This window comes from Diabrotica undecimpunctata, chromosome 3 (assembly GCF_040954645.1).
Source record: "Diabrotica undecimpunctata isolate CICGRU chromosome 3, icDiaUnde3, whole genome shotgun sequence".
Classification (NCBI taxonomy): domain Eukaryota; kingdom Metazoa; phylum Arthropoda; class Insecta; order Coleoptera; family Chrysomelidae; genus Diabrotica; species Diabrotica undecimpunctata.
The window spans coordinates 66,941,327-66,964,966 of NC_092805.1; the positions used below are offsets into that span (position 1 = coordinate 66,941,327).

The 23,640-nt window shown below is 31.2% G+C and overlaps 1 protein-coding gene across 1 annotated transcript in view; it reads left to right on the forward strand.

Annotated features, from left to right (window-relative positions):
* LOC140436877 (brefeldin A-inhibited guanine nucleotide-exchange protein 3) overlaps positions 1 to 23,640 on the forward strand; it is a 158,404-nt gene that overhangs the window by 108,137 nt on the left and 26,627 nt on the right. Inside the window, exons 14-15 of the mRNA XM_072526035.1 lie at positions 3,660 to 3,879; positions 15,526 to 15,778. Of these exons, the coding sequence (XP_072382136.1) occupies positions 3,660 to 3,879; positions 15,526 to 15,778 (473 nt within the window). The remainder of the gene's footprint in view (positions 1 to 3,659; positions 3,880 to 15,525; positions 15,779 to 23,640) is intronic.

Sequence of the window (23,640 nt, forward strand, 5' to 3'; positions counted from 1 at the left end):
ATACTCGTCGCAAAATAGTATTGCTATGGAGTTATTCCAGATCATGGCCCAGTAGCAGTATCTTTTTATGGAACCCCTAACCCCTCTTATCTAGGATGGTGGTGATTTGATATAGTACGTAGCTGAATCAATTTGGTGACTGATAAGAAGAGAAACAGAGCAGATTAAGGTTGTACCAATTTTTATTATACCTACTCTCAAGACAACAGACATGATTATGAACTCAAAAAAAAATGAAAATATAGTGAAGTGTTCTAATTTAATTTAAAGGTTTATTTTCTTCATTGTTCCTAGTTGATAAATAACTATATTATTTTCAATGTAAACAAATTTCGAAATTTGGGGTTAATATATATATACATTCATTTTCTTTATAACCAATTCTTAATTTAATACGATACAAAGATTTTTTTGTTTATGATAATGTTAACATAAAATAATATTTTGGAATCCCTTTGGGATGACGTAACTTTTAATGTTTTCTTTTTGTTCATTACTAAGAAATAATAAAGAATAGTTTTCTTGTAAACTTTCAATAAATCTTAATTTTTTTTGCTCTTCCCCTTCGAGGATAAACCAGGGGTGGCGTCCAATAATAAATAATAATTTCATATTATCTAATTGTGCTTGAATTTAAAATACGATATAGTTTCTATAACCCCGCCCTATTCTCTTCGACAACGAGCGATTCTGGCCTTGTAATATTATTGTAGCACGGCAAGTGTTACAACCCAACAGGAAAAAGAGAGAGCTTCTAGAGTCTATACAAATAAAAAAAAATAATAATGCAATAAATGATAAAAAAGATGTCAAAAATTTGAACAAAATATATTTTAACTTAATTTAAAAACACATAATAAGACAATCTCAGAACGCCTATGATGTTAAAATAACTGGTTGTTTAAACGATAAACTAACTTCAATAAACAACACATTAGATCTAAAATATATTTTACATGTAGTGACTTAGTGGGTATGTCCTATGTTTTTAATATTATTTTAATTGTGACGTCTACTTGTTAGTAACAAATTTTTACATGCTTGGTAAGTCAAAAGTTTAACCCTTAAAATCGTATTATGTCTGTCATAAAATGTTTTTTTAGTCAATATTACTTCTTGAAAAAGGCATGGATTTCCTGCCGAAACGTCGAATAAATATATGAAAATGCCTTAGTACCAAATCAAAAAATTTTTTATGAACCTAAGCCCAAGAAAATCCACTAAAAAAAAAAATATATATATATATATAAATCGAGCGGTTAATGTGGGCTCCGTACTAAAACGGTATTATACTAACTCCAGGATAATATAGGCCGTGTATATTATTATCTGAGTAGCGCTTTATGTATACTCCGACCAACACGTCGGATTAAGTGGACTCCGTAATAGGATTAAACATTTTGGGGACCCGTATATAACTTTACGCATACACTTCTAAACTCCTACGATGTTGGCAATAATTGTATTAATAGTAGATTTTCAAATTTTATTGCAGGTACATTTTGGAACTTATTAATTGCTTTAATTATTTTCAAACTTAAAAAAGTATTTATTATAAACTTGGAAATGGCTAGTTTTCATTTTATATATTATTATTTTTTGTTAAAGTGCATGGGCACTTAAACATTTAGTGTCTAAATGTACTAACATCGAGTAGAGTAATCATGTAACAGCTTATGAAAGTAGAAGCCCTTCGGTAGGATTATAATAAACCACATAAAATTAAAGAAAACTCTGTAAACTGGAGATCTTTGTAATTTTTCAATTACTGCAGTTTATGACGTGAATATTATCGTGAATCTCCCGTAAATTATTAAACTTATTCTTAGATTAAAATAACAAACTTCTTAATATTTAGGTACAATATACCGTTCACAATTATGTGATAATGTGTAGGTGTAAATATTCTTTTAAAAGAGATTTACATAAAGACACCGCTACATTGCACGGCCATGTGTCATCTGGTGTCATCTGTCATATAAACATCGATAATTTTTAGCTTAAGGTATATTTGTGTCCACCGTGCTGTAACAGATCTACCTTAAAAAGTGTTATTTTACATAAAATTAGCACGTTGGCTCTGATAATGACGTATAAATATACACTGTTAAAAATTGTATACATTTATCAATTTAAAACGTTCTTTGTCGTCTTCTGATTCTTTATCTCCATTCGTTTCTAATTAAGCACATGTTGTCCACAAGGTACCTCTCTCATTTTAAAAGCATTACTCTTTTTGCCTTTTGCCATGGTTTCCTTAATTTTGTTTATTCATATCGTTTTCACTCATAACAAATATTGGGTAGTTTATTGTTTCATTAAACTTTCTCCTTATATGTCCGTATCATATAAGTTGTCTAGTTATGATACCGTATATAATGTCGTATGCTAATTCCATTTTGTTTAACAATAAAACACCAACACTTCCACAAAATTAATTCTATCTTATCAATACAGCTGTTTTGGAGAGTGCCTTTCTCAAGTCTCAAGTTTCTCGAATCCATCAATCATCCATTGTATTTCTTATACTTTCATTTAAATCCTCTCCAATTAAAGATTTTGAAGCAGCTCTGCTCCATAGTCCATTTTTGTTGCTTTTTGTCACTGTTTCTCATTTCTCTTTATCATTATAAATACGTAGCGCTACAACACTGGGTGAGTCTTCGCTGACTACAACGTATCTCGAAGTTGATCGATTTTCCACGACTCTGCAATCAAATTAAATGTTCATTTTTTGAGATATGATTGGATGTTTTCTCTCCATTGTATACTGACATGCCCACGTGGCATTCTTCTGTGCTAACGTCCTTCCATACCAGTTATACAAGTTTGACATCTTGGCGTCTATGCATGTGTCCGATATACCATATAGAATGACGACTTACATTAAGATCTGCAGGTACTAACAGTGTCTGAAAAGTACAAAAAAAATTGCTGATCAATGTCAAAAGAGGTTGCACGTGCATCCTGTCACCCTGGCATACAATCTTCTCCACAACCAACAAGCGAAGAGATTGAAGCGATATGATCCCTTGGACCTACCAAACCGTTCCTGACAGTGCCCACAGTAGTGGAAGCTACGCCTTCATTGGTGCCCATGCCCAGCCATTGTAATCTGTGACGCTTTTAGTATTTGTGTTCGCGTATATGTGTATGGTGCGCATCCCACTGGTAAACAAGCGAATATTTGTGGTATGATGCTTTGGTTACTGGATCTTACATATCTCTGATATTGTAGTAAAGACAAACAATTTTACTTATTATTTTTTATATAAAACAGATTGTAAAAAATCTTAGATGTTAATAAAAAAAATTATGTATATTTATATTAGATCTTACGGCTGCAAATATATCTATTACTACTTCTGAAAAGTTTGTCCATAATTATCTAAAACTCTAGTTAAAATAAATATATCATTCCTTATAATAATAAAAGCAATATGAAATTGGTCACTTTGTTTTCACACTTAAGTACGTCTTTTCCATTCAGTGTGAAATCACCTACTATTGTCAACGATCATAGCGATAATAGGAAAACATTTTATAATGTAATAGAATAACTTACTTTATTTTAAATATTTACATTTAGTTTGACATAGCCAAATATTTAATTTAGATGTGCTTTAATTTGTTTTGTTGTATATTTTTATTATTTGCAGGCATCGAGTTAGGATGTCATAGTTCAGCATGTTGGCCTCACGTTTTCAGTGCATGTATAGCTGTCTCAACATTGGAGCATTCATTGTTTAGTAAAACTGGTTCAACACAACTATTAATGGTAGCCCAAAATCCGCAAAACAATGTTATAACATCTACAACTCGATCAGGTTCTCAAGAAAAATTACATATGCCATTTAATATTACTGGAGATGAAGAAACGTAAGTAAAGATCCAATACACACAAACACGCAATACAGTGTGCGACAGATAAACTTCCAATTAGAAATATCTCGAGAACTAAAGATAACTGCATCATGAAAATTGGAATTAAGGGGTTTTGAAGAGTGACCTATTCGGGACTCCCTGTATATTTTTAAATTTCAAACAATCAAACAATTTCACGTTATTTTAAAAATTTTAATTAATACTTCCCTATACCTACTCCCTACACGCTATATCGTTTTTGAGTTATAATGGTTTTTATATGAAAATTATACTTTTCTACCATGTATATAAAGTTCAATATCCTCTAACGTAATTTGAATAAAAATTTTAATTCCTTGTGAACTTATTCATTAGATACAGCATTATCGTTTACAGTGTAAAGTTCCCTATTTCATTATACAGGATGCTGTCAAAATTGGCATAAAACCGTCATCCTAAATTTTTTCCTATTTGCTTTGGGCAAAAGTTGAGGATGCCGGTTTTATGCCAATTTTGATAGCACCCTGTATAATGAAAAAGGAATCTTTATACTGTAAACGATAATACCGCATCTGATTAAGTTCCTATGGAATTTAAATTTTTATTCAAATTAAATTACAGGATATTGAACCTTATATGTATGGTAGAAAAGTGTAATTTTCATATAAAAACCATTATAACTAAAAAACGGTATACAATAGGTATTATCAAGTAATGTTCAAAATAACGTGAATATTTCTAAAACCAAAAAATTTACACGGTGTCCCATTAAAAAAAACGAAGTTATAAGCAACATCCGATATAACCGGAAGTAACACATACATGAAAATATTTTTATTAAATAAATTTTCTTCACTCTTCAAAGCCCCTTCATTTGAATTTTCATACCTTTAGTTCTCGAGATATTTTTAACTGGCCGTTTATCTGCCGCACCCTATATATTAGTTATATATATATATATATATATATATATATATATATATATATATATATATATATATATATATATATATCGAGAAAAGGAGTACGACCGTCAATCCAATATAAAGTAAGGAACACTCGAAGAGTGGTGGGTTTTTCGGTCAAAGTGGAGAAATAAAAGACAAAGAAGGTGGCTGCTTCATCTATTTATTGAAGACGTTTCGCTTTCTTCTCAGAAAGTATCATCAGTTCATCTAAAAAGAACAATATGAAACCAAACATCCATAGAGAAGTTAAAACATGTGTGTTACCTTACAAAGACATGTAGCAGTCAATGATATTAAAAATGTGAAAAAGCTTACGATACTGGACATTTAGAGATAAAATTGTGTAAACAATTAATTGAAACTAGGTATAGTTTACAAATTAACAGAATTAGTACAACAACAGAACATGCGATACTCATACATGTATATAAAAAAGCTATCATAAAAAACTAAAAACTTAAAAAAAAAAACATTAAAATTTTGATGTGTAAAGAATTACAAAGATCATGAGAATGCACTTCCAACAATTTATTTATAATCAGTTAAATTTAAAATTTTGACTTTAGGTAACATTATTAAATTATTTAAGATTAAAATATAGTATTAAAGATAAAAATGAAGTTACCAATCTTTAGCTTACTGAATGTCGCAGGTAAATGAATCAACAGGTTTAACACCCACGCAAATAACGTGAAAAGACATAGCCTTGAGGTCAAAATGACACAACAGCAAGGCGAAATACCAACCTCTAGTGCAATAGAGCGGTACATTTAAAGAGTATGATAAAGTTGGTTGACAACTTGTCATTAAAAAATGAAAGGAAAAGGTGGTTAAGATCACCATTTTCCCCCCAGTGATTGGTTTAGTAAACCAAAGAACAAAGCATGCGAGGTCAATCTAAAATATCATATATTATAATATTTACGTTGTCACTGGTTAGCCAGCCAACAGGTGAAGATTAATTCAACTTCCACAGTCCAAGGTTCATAGCATTTGGAACTGTGAATGAAAAAGATTCTATGAATCAGTTACAATTTAAAATTTTACCAAACAAGTTAATCAAAAAAACAATTACTTTATGTATGTAAAAGTGATATTGACTATATAAAAGTGAACTTGTTTGGTATATATATATATATATATATATATATATATATATATATATATATATATATATAACGGTTCCACCCTCGATTTAACAAATTTTTCGATATTATCTAGAACTGTCCGTAAAAGCTATACCTTTACGAATATATTTGTATTATATTTATAAAAAAAAACATTTTTAACATTTGTTAAAAAAAGTCATTATTGTAGGACAATAATATAGGTCTTATGTGTATTTTTAATTTTATTGGTGTTACTGTTTGAGCTACTGTTATTATGTAACTTATAACGGATTTTTGGTAAAAGGAATTTTAAAAAGAAGCTCTTTCATTAACGGTTTTTGGTGACAAATTTAATTCTGCTACTTGAGTAGTTTCTGTTAATTTGAAATATATAGGATATCTCAATGACTGTGGCGGCTAATAGTTCTTTTTTTCTTAAGGGATAGCCTAGCTTTTTCATAAGGGATAAGGGATACAGTTTTAATATTAGATAATTTAAGATGTAATTTTATTATTAGATAATTCAAAATGTAATATACGGCTAATTTTAAATAGAACGTTATATATTTTAATAATTCATAATTTAAAAGAAATGTCTTTCGAAGTATATAAAAGTACCCTATAGTCTAGGTGTTATATCTTTTTGATACCAACAATAATATTACAATACTTAATACAACTTTAACTCAATAACAACTATTGACATGAAAAACTCAAATATGTACTACTACTGCCAACTTGCTATGTTTATATACATTTTCTGACTTTCCAGAATTTACAAGATATTTCGGGATTTTTCGATGGCATCTTGTATATTCTAGAATTTTAATACTTTTTTCTTTTTCGTCAAGGGACTTTTTCTATATGGAACAAATCTTACGGAGTTTGATCAATGCACATGCCCCTGATGATAAACAAGAGGAAATACAAGAACAGTTCTTCGAAGACCTAGAGCAAGCCTACAGGATATGTCCCAGAAATGGCATTAGGATTGTATTAGGTGACATGAATGGAAGAATAGGACGAGAGCAAGTTTTCATGCCTACGATAGGAAAGCATAGCCTACACAACACCAGTAGCGATAATGGATTACGACTGATAAACTTAGCAGCAGCACCTATTTTGAACACAAGAACATATACAAGGTAATCTGGACCTCTCCTGATGGAAGAACAACGAGTCAGATTAATTACATCTTAATATATTAAATACATGAAACAGACGTAATAAACTGCAGAAGTCATAGAGGCGCAAACATAGATTCAGATCATTGCCCAGTGATCTCAACATTGAGTGCTAAAATTTCAAACACCAGTAAAGAAAATAAAATGGATATAAAAAAATGAAATGTGCAAAAGCTGAGAGATGCGACAATTGCAGAACGGGACTCGGAAAACATCACCAACAGGCTAAGAAATTAAAATGTAAATGAAGAAGGCCAGACAGATATAGACTCCTACTGGACCAGAATAAATTAAGACACTGAAGTAGCAGCGAAAGATGAAATAGGAACAGAAATTTGTGCCCATAAATATCATTGGTTTGACGATGAATGCAAGAATGCAACAAAAAAAAATGAAGCCTACAGAAAGATGCTTACCCGATGAACTAGAACAATTGTAAAGAATTGCCAGACAAAGAGAAGACAAGAAAAGAGGATACACAAAAGAAAAAAACGAAACCAACTAAATACAGAACTTAAATATATAGAAAACCTTAACAGAGAGAAATAATTCAGAGCATTCTATAAAAAAATTACCATTAACAGAAAAGAATTCACAGCAACCACAAGACAATGCAGCAGTTGGAATGGCGACCTATTAACAACAAGGAAAGATGTATTGAGTAGACAGGTGGAATACTTTAACCAGGCACTTAATATAGAGGAAGAAGAAGAAAACCTAGAAGATGAAAAAAATTAAGTAAGGAGAGCAAACGAGAGGGAAGAGGAACCACCAACGATTCTTAAAGTTAAAGATGCAGTTAAAAAACTAGCCAGAAACAAATCACCCGGAATAGATAATCTCCCAGCTGAACTATATAAAGAAGGTGGCCATGATACCATAATGGCATTATAGCAGCTTTTAAAAGAAATATGGACACAGAAATCCCTCCCAAATGATTGGAATATTGGAATACTTTGCATCATACACAAAAAAAGAGATATCTTTGAATGCTCTGGAATTGCGCTTCTAAATGCAGCGTATAAAATATTTTTTACAGTACTGTGTCGGCGTATGGCACCATATGCAGAACGGATAGTAGGAAAATACCGGGCTGACTTCAAAGGTGATGAATCTACAATTCATCAGATTGCAACCCTGAAACAAATTTTGGAAAAACACTGGAATATGGAATTGATACTCATCACATATTTATAGACTACAAAGCAGCCTACGTGAATAGAAGAGAAATGTTCAAAACAATGAAAGAGCTAGGAATACCAAATCAGTGGGTAAATTTAACAAAACTAACTCTTGAAAAAGTTGAATGTAGAGTACGAATTCAGGGGGAACTGTCTGAACCTTTTAAAACAAATAATTGGCTGCACCAAGAAAACCCTCTCTCATGTATACTATTCAATCTGGCTCTGGAAAAAGTAATACGTATGTCACAATTCACAACCACTGGTTCAATATATAATAAATCAGTGCAAATCCTGGCGTATGCTGATGATATCAATATTGTTGGGAGAAGAAAACGTTGTACGAGAGGCGTATGTAGCGTTAAAAGAATCAGCTACAAAAATGGGTTTCATGCATAAATTAGTAACCAAAATCTGGCAACGGAAGGAAACACCCGCGACTGGAAATTAGGTGTAATGCAACCCCTTCACAAAAAGGGAGATATTATGGTATGTGATAATTATAGAGGCATCACCCTACTTAACGTGGCATACAAAGTATTGTCCAACGTATTGTACAGAAGATTGCCCCCCTATACTGAACAAATAGTCAGTAAATAGAACAATAAATTAACAACGGATCAAATCTTCACAGTCAGGCAGATTCTTGAGAAAACGTTTGAGTTCGGAGTCGACACCCACCAAATATTCGTGGATTTCAAAGCCGCATACGACTCAGTCAACAGACAAAAACTTCTACAGGCTATGGTGGAATTTCAAATGCTGCTTCATCTTGTTCAACTAACGGAACTTACACTCACAGGCATAGAGAGTGTAGTCAGAATCCAAAACGACTTTTCCAGACCCTTCCATTGTAAAAATGGACTGAGACAGGGAGATGGACTGTCGTGTCTCTTATTTAACCTTGCACTAGAAAAAGTAATTCGAGAGTGCCATATTAATACGAATAGCACCATCTTTAATAAATCTGTCCAAGTGGTCGGATATGCAGATGACATATACATTATTGCTAGGTCCACAGAATCTCTGATCGAAGCATTTCGATCACTAAGGTCGTCTGCACTTAAAATGGGATTAAAAATAAACGCACAGAAAATTAAGTATATGTATTGTACTAGATCAGGCAACCAGATACCTAGACTATTAATTGATGATCGATTTGGAATTGGAAGGTGTGGACACCTTCGTCTACCTGTGCTCGCTGCTGACCAAAGACAACAATGTCAGCGAAGAAATTAAATGAAGAATAGTGCTTGCCAATAAGTGCTATTATGGCTTGAGGAAACATTTGGCCCCAAAACTACCCAGAAAAATTAAAGTTACCATATATAAAACAATAATAAGGCCAGTGTTAACATACGGGTCTGAAACGTGGTCACTTACACAGAACGACCAACAATTGCTTAAACGTTTCGAGAGAAAAAATTCTAAGGAAAATATATGGAGGAATCCAAGAACAGGGTTTGTAGCGTAGGCGCTACAACTTTGAGTTATATAGAAGTTTTGGAGAACCTTACGTTGTAAAATGTATTAAATTGACACGCCTTCGATGGATAGGACATGTAATAGGCGAGATGAAGATGCAACGATCAGAAAAATTTTCGACTGAAGAGGACCAGTAGGAACACGAGCCAGAGGAAAACCAAAACTTAGGTTTCAAAATAACATAGAGGATAATCTAAAATTGATTGGAGTTAAAGCATGGAAAAGAGTTGCCAGAGACAGGGGCGAATGGAAGATTGTTGTGAAGAAGGCTTTGGCTCATAACGAGCTGTAATGCCACTGATGATAATGATGACAAAAATGGGTTTAATAATAAACACCAAAAAAACGAAGTATATGAAAATAAGCACGCAACCACAAATCCTACGGCCACTCGTTATAGAAAATGACGTCATCGAAACAGTGAGCGAATTTATGGGGGGTTTATATACATAGGAGACTTTATATACATACTTAACACTCAAAATAATTCTACCGCAGAGATAAACCGTAGAGATAAACCACAGGGATAAACCACAGAGATAAACTGCAGAATTTGCTAGGCCAACAGATGCTATTTTGGACTTAATCTCCTCCTTAAATCTACAATTATATCGAGAAATACAAAAATAAAACTCTACAAAACAATAATACGCCCAGTTCTAACATATGGTTCAGAGACCTGGACTCTAACAAAAAATAATGAAAACATGTTAGGATGATTCGAAAGAAAAGTTCTAAGGCAAATCTATGGAGCAGTGAATGACAATAAAGTATGGAGAAGACGATACAACTTCAAACTTTATGGAATATACCAGGAACCTGATATCGTAAAACATATTAAGATAGGACGTCTGAGGCGGATAGGACATGTAATGCGTATAGAAAAAAATGACCCAGCTAGAAAAACGCTCCTTACTAGACCCATTGGTCAGAGAAGAAGAGGAAGACCAAGAACAAGGTTCCTTGATAACATCGATGAAGACATGAGAGATATGGGAATACGTGCTTTGACTAGAAAGGCGATGGATAGTGACGACTGGAGAGAAATTCTTGAGGAGGCTAGGACTCACGCAGGGTTGTAAAGCCAGAATGAAAATGATGATAAATCTTAAGGAACTGTCATAACAATATGTAATATAGTTTGATGTATTTTATAAATTTTGGTGTGCTGGCTCTAAATAATCCTGTCTTAGTTTTAAATACTTATTGAAATAGCTACTTATTTAATGTAAATTAACCACAAGTTTAGTTGAAAGTACGTTATATTTTTTATTCCGATTGCTACTTCACAAATCTACATTCTTCATCACATTCTTCTTCATTCTTCATACATCTTCACATTCTGCAAATACCATTATTAATAATAAGTATAATTGGAGAGACGAAGTATTTTGAGAATGAAAGTTGCTCAACACAAATCTAAAAATGCAGTAATATTATATAGAGTATATTATGCCGTAAATTATTTAACAGTTACAATTTATAAAAGGTATATAATTAAAAAACCCAATCCCAATTTTTTGTGATACATGGTATACAGTCAGTTACAAGAACTTAGTTTAGTTGTTTATTTAACAGTTATCAACAGGTACATTATCATAATATACAGCAACTAAAGAGTTGTTTAGAGTAAAGAGTCACCAAGAGTTATTTAGAGATCATTAGTTATCTTAATCGCCTACAAATTGCATGGTTGTAAGAATTTTGTCTTTATGGATTAACTTTAAATATTTACATTGTATTGTTGACCAAGGCGAATCTGTTTGAGGTAAATATGAGAGGTGGAATTCTGATTTTTGCAGAAAAAGTTGTGTGATAACGTTAATAATAATACTCGACTTGTACGCACTCTCAAATAGATTGGGACTATTAATAAAATAACAAAAATATTTAAAAATTATTAACTTCTTTTTTTTTACATTCCTTGCTTATTAGTTTAAAACATTTTTTATTTTGGAGCAAAGTCGTACTGAAATAAAGTAACGATAATTGAATTTCCTATAAGATATGTCTGCTTAAAAGTGTTTTAATTTATTACTCTTGCTGCAAAATAGCAATAAATATAAAAATAGGGAAATACAAGCCTGTTCTTATTTAATGTTTTTTAACCACTTAGATTGCACTTAGGACCTTCGTAATTCGCCTAGAAAATTTTATAACATAATAAAACAGTCTACCAAATTTCATTAAAATCTCGAGGCACGACGTAACGTCAATTTAAAGGATCCTCTCATCGCTGAACATCGTTGAACCGTTTCTGTGATCGTGATGCATCTGAGCTTGCTATTGCTCATGCATTTACGATCGCTCCATTGCGTTTGGCCAAGTTCAAATCGAATTGCTCTCTGCCAAATTTATGGTAGAACTTTTGAAAAGGGTGACAATATCTCGTCTTGAGCTGGTCAAAAAATGGTTCAATTAAGTATTTTACAAAACGAACTGTTATTGTAGATTTTGACGGTAATATACTGCCTCAGTATTATTATTATAAATCGGGTTTTTTGTCCAGTAAAACAATTTGTAGGTAGGGTTATCCAGTATTACAAGTATTTGAAATAGGACCACATTTCAAATTAGTTATCAAACTTTATGCATTAGTTTTGGAGTCCATAGAGATGAAAATCACTCATGCGAAAATACAGACATTAGTTACATTTACTGCAAGGAGAATGAATATGTTTTAAGTTCAAAAAATGTCCTTCTGACAAAAAAAACATAAAATTAAAAGCATTATGGTCAAAAATAAAATTGCTTTTATACAGGCCAAGCAAATTAATATAAACTCTTAGGTTTTTAATTTTATTCAATTACGACACAATTTTCCTGATATCACACAAAATCAAAATTCTCTAACATCCGCACAATCGTCTTCACATGTAGCTAATAAGTTTAACCACACCGTTCCGATTCTCACAGTGGAAATTCTCAGAGTGGAGTTAATTTTTAAACCTGTCTTAATGGTATGCAACATGTTATGCAGACAAGTGTAATTTATGTACAGGTAAATATTTATTTTATTTTGGATGTTTTTCCAGTAAGTAAAAATAAATGTTGCTCAGTTTATCTATGTCAGACTTTTTATTGATGCAAGATGTACTAGATTGAATGGAACACATTTCCAAGAAAACACGTTTTGAATGGTTCTTTTACTTTGCCAAAATACAGGAATCCTCGAAATTAAATTCATGTTTCAACATTAATGCATGTTCTGTCAGTCCACATGCATTTATTTTTTTGGTTTTTATATCACTACGATGTGAGATCACCCTACTGTGAAAATTACGAGATGATTCTCCTATGTATATTTTGTTACAATTGGTACACGGTATAGAATAAACAACATTCGATTACTCCTGTATTGTGTTGTTCTGAAGCTATTTTCTTGTGGCATTTTAAAGTAATTAAGTACGTTTATTGACGTTTTAATTTACACTTCGGAAATCGTTCTCAAAATACAATTCTTTTTTGGCGGTAGTTTTTGAGTCTGCTTCATAGTTGACAGTTGAGTAGTTCTTATTAGATAATTTCTTATATTCTATTCTGTTATTCCTAAATTGTAAAATGTAACGAGGATCCAGAAATCTTACCCCTAAGGAATATACTCAAGCCATTGTTTACACAAATAAGGTTGGAGTTATCACCGAATAGGTAAAAGATTCGGCTGTCTCTTATATCAGTATCGCGAATGATTAAATCATACAGGGTAATTGGTGAGAATACCAAAAGTTGTCAAAGACAGAAATCGTGTCAAAGCACAAGTGATATCGAAATATACCTGGAAAAAGTTCAAAAACATCTTTTGATAGAAATTTGTATCCTAGCACTACTGTTTAAAGTCCAGTGTTATCCAAAGATCGGAAAAATTTTGGCAGAAACCCTATAATACAATTTCATTAGATAAAGTCTCGTTTATGGCGTGGAGACACATTTCATTAAAAGCACGCACGAAATTGGTGGTATTGAATAATAGAAATCTTACCGCTAAGTGCCTATTATATTATATTATATTATATTATATTATATTATATTATATTATATTATATTATATTATATTATATTATATTATATTATATTATATTATATTATATTATATTATATTATATTATATTATATTATATTATATTATAATATATTATATTATATTATATTATATTATATTATATTATATTATATTATATTATATTATATTATATTATATTATAATATAATATATTATATTATATTATATTATATTATATTATATTATATTATATTATATTATATTATATTATATTATATTATATTATATTATATTATATTATATTATATTATATTATATTATATTATATTATATTATATTATATTATATTATATTATATTATATTATATTATATTATATTATATTATATTATATTATATTATATTATATTATAGTATATTATAATATATTATATTATTTGCATCCCGAGTAATCCTAGACTATTCCTTAGAAGTTGGCATTGAAACTATGGGCAGACCAGCACTTATCACCACACTTATCATATAGAAGATGTCTGAGTTATGCTGGTAAGAAAATTGAACTGAACCAACAACTTAAAGGACGTGGGTGACTTCCGAATGAAGTTTGGAAGAATATACCAAAATATAGTTCAAAGTCTTATGAATCTCATATGTCATCAGTATGCCTGTATTTTAGATATAATTGCCAAATATCTGATGGGCCTATAGGATTGGACACATTTAGCTGTTTTGCCAAGTTTAAGTGTATAGTAATATAATTTGAGCTACTTTTCGTGGTTGATGCCTATTATATCGAACGGTAAAATCTTGGAAGAAGTAAACAAAATAAAGTACTTGGGTTGCTGGATACACAACTTACTAAACCCAAATTTTAAATGTAAAATTTAACAAGCAAGGGGCATATATATATATATATATATATATACATATATATATATATATATATATATATATATATATATATATATATATATATATATGCATATTAGTAGACCAATGTATAAAAGGGTTACTTTACCCTACTGAGGCTTCAAGTGTAGGATAATCTTTTTATATTCCGTCCAAAAATATTATTAATTATTCTTACAAACTGGATAACATATTTTCTATATTTAATGCTGAAGCTATTATAATCTACGAAGCTTTGACTTATGTAACACAATGTGCAATCGATTTTGCAATAATTATATCGGATTCCCTGTCTGTTTTAAATTCCTTTGTTTTGGCTAAGTACACAAGTTACTTCTCCAATTATATTATATATGCAATTTAAAAACGGATTCTGGAACTGCAAAAAGTTAATAACAATAATTTTGTATGGGTTAAAGCACACATTGGTCTCAATCATAACGAGCTTGTTAATATGCTGGCGAAAAAAGTGTAATAAATGGTTTGACTAATAAACATCCCCTAAGTGTTTATGATGCCCCTCGTTTATATTAAAATGATATTTTTTGATATTAAAATGAATGTTGGTCTCAACATACTTATACCAATCCTTTTAGGTACAGTAGAATAAAAAATCAAATAGTTTCAGCCATAGAATTATTCAAGAAAATAATTGATCTTTATGATCATTTATGATATTTATTTATAATGAAATCTAAAAAAAGTTTATCATACAACTTTTTTTGCAAAAAATCATGAATGCCACCTCTCATATTCACATGTAGTCGTTTTTTCATAGATGCGTCTGGTCTGACGATGTTTGTGTAATAAATCTGTTCATTATTAGGATCGACATATATAGTTTTCTGCATAACTCAAGTCATAGTGACATAAACGATACCAGTATATCAGACATTGTAGAAAAGAGTGGTGCCAATAATATCCAAGGACAATGCATATTAACCGGAGTCTATGCTGCCAAAATTTGTTGTATATTGTCACAAAAATCTGACGAGCTTTTTCACACAGCTGCCTTAAGGTTGTCGTTACCAGGATTATGTAGTTTCCTTACGGAGTTATGCCAAGCGTCCCATATGCAGGTAACAAACCATAAACAATATAATTAATTAAATTTAAATTTATATATATATATATATATATATATATATATATATATATATATATATATATATATATATATATATATATATATATATATATTGTTGTGATCTGCTTTATGATGTTTTATTATTAATTAACACTAATTTAATTAATTAATTCACTAATTTATGCAGAGTCATACAAATCAATTACTATTAAAAATTCTCAGGGTGCCTTCTTAATTTCACTTTAATCAGTTTACTTTATATATCTCTTCTAGTGGGTTCAGTATCTCCTAGTTGTTCATAATCGGGATAGAACAGGAAACGGAACTAACATTAAAACAACATAAATGTGCACACAAATTATTATTTATTTTCAATAAGCAATACGATGAATATTAATAAATAACTTTTGTGGGCAATTATCTTTCCGAACAAACTCCTATACTCTAAATTTAATTTTAATTACAAACTATCTATTGATCTGTTTTATAATAATATCTACTAAAAAATTGACCATATAAAATATAATTTATTCACAAAAAAATAACTCTTTGAAACTTGGAATCTTAGTTCGTATGCTTATATTTGATTTTATCTTTAGAATATCTTAAAGTTTTCTTTCATTCAAATTATTTGACTGACCTTTATTTTTTTTTACATCAATGATGTCTCCTTTCGATCAAACCACAGTTCCTTCCTTGATTGATTATGTCCGGCTACCATCAAATCTTTCCCGTTCTCAGCATCGATCCAAACCTCATACCAGCAAACTACTCCTCCGAAAACACAAGCCCAAGCCTCTTTTGACCGGTACTCTTTATTCACAAATTCTCCTTTCTTTCTCAATTATGTCTCGTGGACTATGCAGACTCAAAAGAGGTATTAATCTTCTCGATTTTGATCTGCTCTCAGCTTCCACCTTTTTCACTAACACACGAAAACACTGGTACTCAGATTGACTACACGAAAACACGTCTTCTCTTCTGGTCTGCCGGTCACATAATAATGCTTTTCAATCTCCCCAGACAACCTTCTCAACTCTCTCATTCCCCATCATTCCTTTTTAACCAATCATAAGCATTCATCTTTCCCACTTATTTTCGATTTAGAAAATTTCCAACATAATATTTAAAACAAATAAACTACTTTCACTCAAATTACTTTTCAGAAACCATTAACAATTTTGCCTTTTTCAACACAAATAAGTTTCCAAATTCTTGTTATCTCATATCTAAATCTAATTCTTATTTACTTTCGAAAAATGCCCACCGCAAAATACAATTATAAGTTTATTCTTAAATCTATAAAATTATACGGGTTCCATTGTCCTTTCACTATTCACTCAGTCTTTCAAGGAAAAACTGTTCTGTCACGGAACAATGTCTTCTCTTATTCTAACTATTAGAAATAAGTACAGGGTTGTATTTTAACTTATATGCCCGCGGTATATTAAAATAATAAAAAAAACTCTTTATTCTATTTTTGATCGATAAACTGATCCATAACAATATATATGTATATATATATATATATATATATATATATATATATATTATATATATGTATATATAGGTATATATATATATATATATATATATATATATATATATTATATATATATGTATATATAGGTATATATATATATATATATATATATATATATATATATATATATATATATATATATATATAAAATACTTTACTAATTTTTTAACCAAATAAATTGAAAAAGAATGGGTTTTGATTTTCATAATAATAATAAGCGTAGAATTTTAAAAAAGAAACATTTTATTTGCAATAAAATTTACTTTTACAAGTTTTATAATTTCTGTATGACACAAATTTCACAAATTCGTAATAAAAAATTTCGTTCCTAATCAGCTGTCTAACTTTTCACGTAAGACATCTTAAGCCTGCTTAAACTTCCTAGTGAATGTACGGACAGGTACATGTAATCTCTGCAGTTGTATGTACACCATTGTTTAGTACTGTAGAAGCGTAGATACAAAAGTGAGGATATAGGAATAAGAATGATAAAGACAGTTGTAAAAATGGGAGTGAAACGATTCGCATGGATTTGTGGTGAAATGTATATGGCTAGACTGGGATGCCAAACAGTTGGGCATCAGAAAGAAAAGAGACTCATTACTTATGTAGTTCTCTACCATATAATTGGCCATTTTTATAAATGAAGGCAGGTTAGGGATATGCGCATGAAATCGTTGACAAAACAATCGCCGGCTCGTCCTGGGTATAAAAATGGCAAGCTAAATAAGTGGTGCAGCCACTTGCCATTGGAATCTCCCCTCTTGTAGGTGGTTACCAAACCAAGTTTTTGGATTTTGCCAACCCAACTTTGAGTCAAGTGAAATAAACACCTTATTCGCTTTGTAGATGGCCGAACGGCAATTACGGCTTTGTGAATCGAAATTTCAAAATCAGCCTCAAGTTTTCATGGACTTAAAACGACACCAACTTCTTCGAAGTAACGAATTAATTGAGTAAAGAACGTAACGTAGGTTTGTATGCGTTTGTCGAGAAGAACACAGAATATAAAAGACACGTAATGCCCATTTAATAGGCCATGGATGGTAAATAATTGCAAAAAAAAATTTTGGAGCATATTGAAATGTACTATCCATTTAATATGCCTCTGCTTTCGCCAAGTAACGTAAATTCCCAAGAATGCCAAACATAATAATATTTTGTTGCGAATCATTATGCAACACACACATTTATCGTGGTCCGTCTTTAGATTCATCTGTTGTATTTCTTGATACTCTTCCCCATTATTTTCGGTAGAGGTGGCATAAAAGGCAAACGATCGTTGCTTATATTCCTCCGAATACAAGAGATGTCCGTTGTTGTAAGGAGTTCTTTAAAAGAAGAAGTTGCAATAAAAGTTGATATCTAATAGTATATGATATATTATTATAGAATATTATAGCTGTGTGTATTAGAAAATCTGGTAGCGAGTAGGAACTCCTCTGGATAGTCCTATCAGACGACCACGATGTATTCTATGTAATGACAGAGGAGACCGTTTGGTAGAATTCTGCGTAGAGAACAATCTTTGTGTGACAAATACATTCTTCAAACTACCCAAGCGTCGTTTATATACTTGGAAGTCACCAGCAGATACTAAAGAAAAGATCATAAGAAATCAGATCGATTATATAACAATTAACGAGAGGTACCGAAATTCAATCAAAATTACTAAAACACTACCTGGAGCCGATGTCCCTTCAGATCATAACTTATTAATCAGTGACATAAAACTAAAACTTAAAATAGTAAAACGCCAAGAACCGACTAACCGAATAAACACTGACTGTATTCAAAATAATAGTCATGAAATTACACAAGAGATAAAAAGGAAGTTCGAAAAATCAAAAGAAACACATAACCTCGAAGACCACTGGAATCATGTCAAAAGCATTATGCAAGAAACAACTAAAAAGTATAAAACTATTAATAATCGCAAACAACAATGGATGACTGATGGAATATTGGGACTAATGGAAAACAGGCGAAAACAAAAATATAAACACTGAAGAATACAATAAAGTTCATAAAGAAATCAGAAGGAAAATCCGGGATGCAAAGGAAAAATGGTACACCAACAAATGTCTTGAAATAGAAGAACTGTAGAAAAAGAATGACACGTTTAATATGTACAAAAAGGTAAAAGAAATAACTGGAACATATAGATCAACTGCAAGTACTTTACTTGATAAACAAGGAAATATTATAGTCAATGAACAAGACAAATTAGAGAGGTGGAAGAATATATTAAGGAGCTGTTTGATGACGATAGAACAGAAATTCAAATCAAAAACATATCGACTGGTCCAAACATAACACTCGATGAAATGAAAAGAGCTATAAAGCTATCAAAGAATAGAAAAGCAACCGGTCCAGATGAAATTCCAAGCGAAATAATCAAACTGCTCGACGATAAAGGCAAACATTCTCTTCTAAGCCTGTTTAATAAAATATACGAAACAGGACATATACCAACAGGCTGGCTACTGTCAACATTTGTAATGATACCGAAAAAAATAAATGCCAAACAGTGTGGCGATCATCGCATTATCAGTCTGATGAATCATGTACTGAAAATTTTCCTAAGAATACTGCACTCGAGAATTTACAACAAAATAGAAGTACAACTAAGTGAAACGCAATTTGGTTTCAGAAACAACCTCGGAACCAGAGAAGCATTCTTCAGTTTGCAGGTCATGGTTCAAAGATGTAGGGATATAGAACAACCAGTATATATGTGTTTTATCGACTTCGAAAAGGCCTTTGACCGAGTAAACCATGACAAACTTATAGGTGTCTTGCAACAGGTGGGAATTGATGACCGAGACCTCCGTATTATCAAAAATTTGTATTGGCATCAATGTGCAAACATACGAGCTGGACACAACACGACAGAAGCAGTGGAAATACGACGTGGAGTGAGGCAAGGATGTATTCTATCGCCTCTACTTTTTAATATCTACTCCGAACTTATTTTCAAAGAAGCCTTAGTTGAAGATACAGGCATTAAAATTAACGGAATTAATGTCAACAATCTCAGATATGCAAACGACACGGTACTTATTGCCTCCAATGAAGAAGACCTGCAACGACTTATAAACAGGGTAACCGAAGCATGTAATGAATATGGGCTAAAACTTAATACTTCTAAGACAAGACTTATGGTTGTCAGCAAAACGGAGTTACAACCAACGAACATCAGAGCGTATGGAATAGAGTTAGAAAGAGTCCACAATATTACCTACTTGGGTGCAAATGTTAACGATAACTGAGATATAAATAAAGAAATAAGAATACGTATTGAAAAAGCCAGAGCCGCCTTCTATAAATTAAAGAAAATTCTAATTAATAGAGATATTACGTTAAACCTTAAAGTCAGATTAATACGCTGCTACATATTCTCCACATTGCTGTATGGTATGGAGAGTTGGACCCTTACAGAGACATTAATGAAAAAATTAGAGGCCTTTGAGATGTGGATTTATCGACGAGTATTGCGGATAAGTTGGGTTGATCGAATAAGAAATGAAATAGTTTTACATCGAATGAAAAAGAGCACAGAATTAACAAAAACGATAAAAATTCAAAAGTTACAATATTTCGGTCATGTAATGAGACATCCAGAGAGGTATAACCTTCTACACCTCATAATACAGGGTAAGATCGCCGGAAGGAGAGGCCCAGGCTGACGAAGAACATCCTGGCTCCGAAATCTCCGTGAGTGGTATCAAGAGACCACCGCTAATTTATTTAGAGCCGCCGTAAACAAAGTTATTATTGCCAATATGATCGCCAACGTTCGATAATCGGACAGGGTACTGAAAGAAGAAGAAGAAGAAGTATTAGAAAAATAAAAACTTTTTATTTTTTGGTATTACTTGCTTTTACTATTTTCCTTACAATTTAATAAAAGGGTCCTAATGGATAAAGTCCTAATAAAAGTGTATAATGTAACTGTTTGTGTGGGAAAATTAAACCGTTGTTTCTACTATTATCTTTATAATTTCATCATATTTTCTCACCTATTATACCTTCCCAGAACTTTAAAAAATTCTTTCAAAACCAAAATAAGCCAAATCGATTCAGTCGTTCTCGATTTACTATAAAAGAAGTTATAAAACATAAAATGATGTTTATTAAACATCTTTTATGATATTTTGTGTGTAGTTATAATAGTTATTTATGTACCAAGGGCATTAAGTAGATGTTTATGACCGAGGGCGACTATCTTATCGCCCGAGTGTATACACAAATATTAAGGCCCTTTGTGCATACAAACTTTTATGTCATACTAGTTTGTTATCGTATTCACAATCTAAATATTTTTACAAATTTAGAAAATTTATTATAGTATCGTGAGCAATATCGTCGTTAGGGTGAAACATATAATGACTGAACATCTGCGACTGTCAAACCTAAAAAGTGAAAATGTCAGATATTTCTATCACCGCATCTTCCCAAAATTACCAATTTTATGTGAATTCTACTAAATAATTGAATGTAGTTATAATAATTTAATTCCATATTTTGTTACCTTAATAATAAGGTTATTAAGAAGTTATAATTTTTTTTTGTCTTTATGTTAGTGCGGACCATAAAGTGCACTTTATACCCGCAAGGGCATAAAGTATTCTATTATGTAGTTGGTAACTAAGCAATAAAAACACGATAATGAACTAGTATGACATAAAATATCATAAAACGACTTTTAACAAATGGATCAAATGAACTAAAACTGTAGATGTGAAGTCGTATAAAACATTTTAAATTTACAATTTACAAGTCATTTACGAGTCATTTATCTAGATAAAAAATATCTTATCTCGTAAGTTGGACCAACAAATACACTTTTACAAAATGTTATTGCAATTGGTTCAGTGGTTATTGAATATTAAGATAAATTTTGAGTTATGTACTAATGGCTATATTGCATCTAGGAGGAACTTTGACAGTTTGCTACAAGGAGAACCCATGTGGCTACAAATTTTATATTTCACATTGTGAGAGTTTTCTTGAGCTTTGTATATTTTTGGAACTCCGTATAGGTGTAGTGTCCTGTTGTTGTGGGTTGTTACTGTACTTCTTTACAAGTCTTTGAGATATTCCTTAAATTTGTGTATTGTTTTGTACATTTTGTTTTCCAAAGATTTGGTTGGGTCCTTTTTTAGTCTTGTATAAGGTTCTTATGACTAATTCTAAAATTTTCTTCTGATATTGAATTTTTTCCACGATTAAAGTTGTGTTGTCCTTGTCAGCTAGTAATAGCTGGTGTCAGCAAACATGCCTGAGATAATGAGCATAAAGTACAATGGAAAGATGCATCAATAGTCATGCAAGAAACAGATATCAAAAAGAGAAAAATCACAGAAGCAGTCCATATCTTACTCAATATAGAAAAATGTATAGCAAAGCCAACAACAGAATTTAGCAGGCTTTGGTAAGGAATACTAAAACAAGTCGGCAACAAGAACATACCAACATTAATGGTTAAATAGAAGGCCAGAGACAAATCATCTACAATTATACTGTAATCCTTTTTATTTTCATGTTGCTAGAAATGTCACCCATCGATATAATGCGAAGAGAAGCTAGATGGTTGATAGAAAGGAAGTCATGTGTTTGAAACTAGCTTTTGAAATTGGTATTTAGTTGAACAGAACAAATTACTGTAGATAAGAAGAAAAAGATATAAAAAGTGGCGGCTTAACTTTTTGTAAATAAAAGGAGAAAGTTAAGAAACCTAGATCTTTAACGACAAATTACGTTCTGAAAATCAATAATTTAAAAGATATGGAAGTTACAATTGTTGAGTAAATATTGCTAACACACTCTATAAATAAAGAATAGATATGTTCGGTGGAAATAGTCCACACCACACACTTAACTACTTCTTATACAGCCGAATCTTTCTGTCTAGTCGAAATATACCTCTCAAATTGTTTAAATTTAATATTTAATCGGGGGATTTGTTATTAGTAGCAGAAATAAGGACATCAGTTCAAAACAAAAACAATTTATGTTAACAAATGGTTGAAATTTAAATAGACATAAAACGAATGAATAATTTATTTCAACAAATATTTGAAATACAAAAAAAAAATATAAACTATTAATTTTCACAAATGATTGAAATGCATAAAAATAAAACAGCTTAACCATTAATTTAAACAAATGGTTGAATTATAGTCCGTCCCAAACCCTTCTTTCAGTGCGTCATAGTTGATCGAATTCTCTCTAACGCATTAAGCTAGAAGGTGCTAGAAGTGACAGAAAAAACGTGAGTCTGTGATTATTATACATTGAACTTAGAA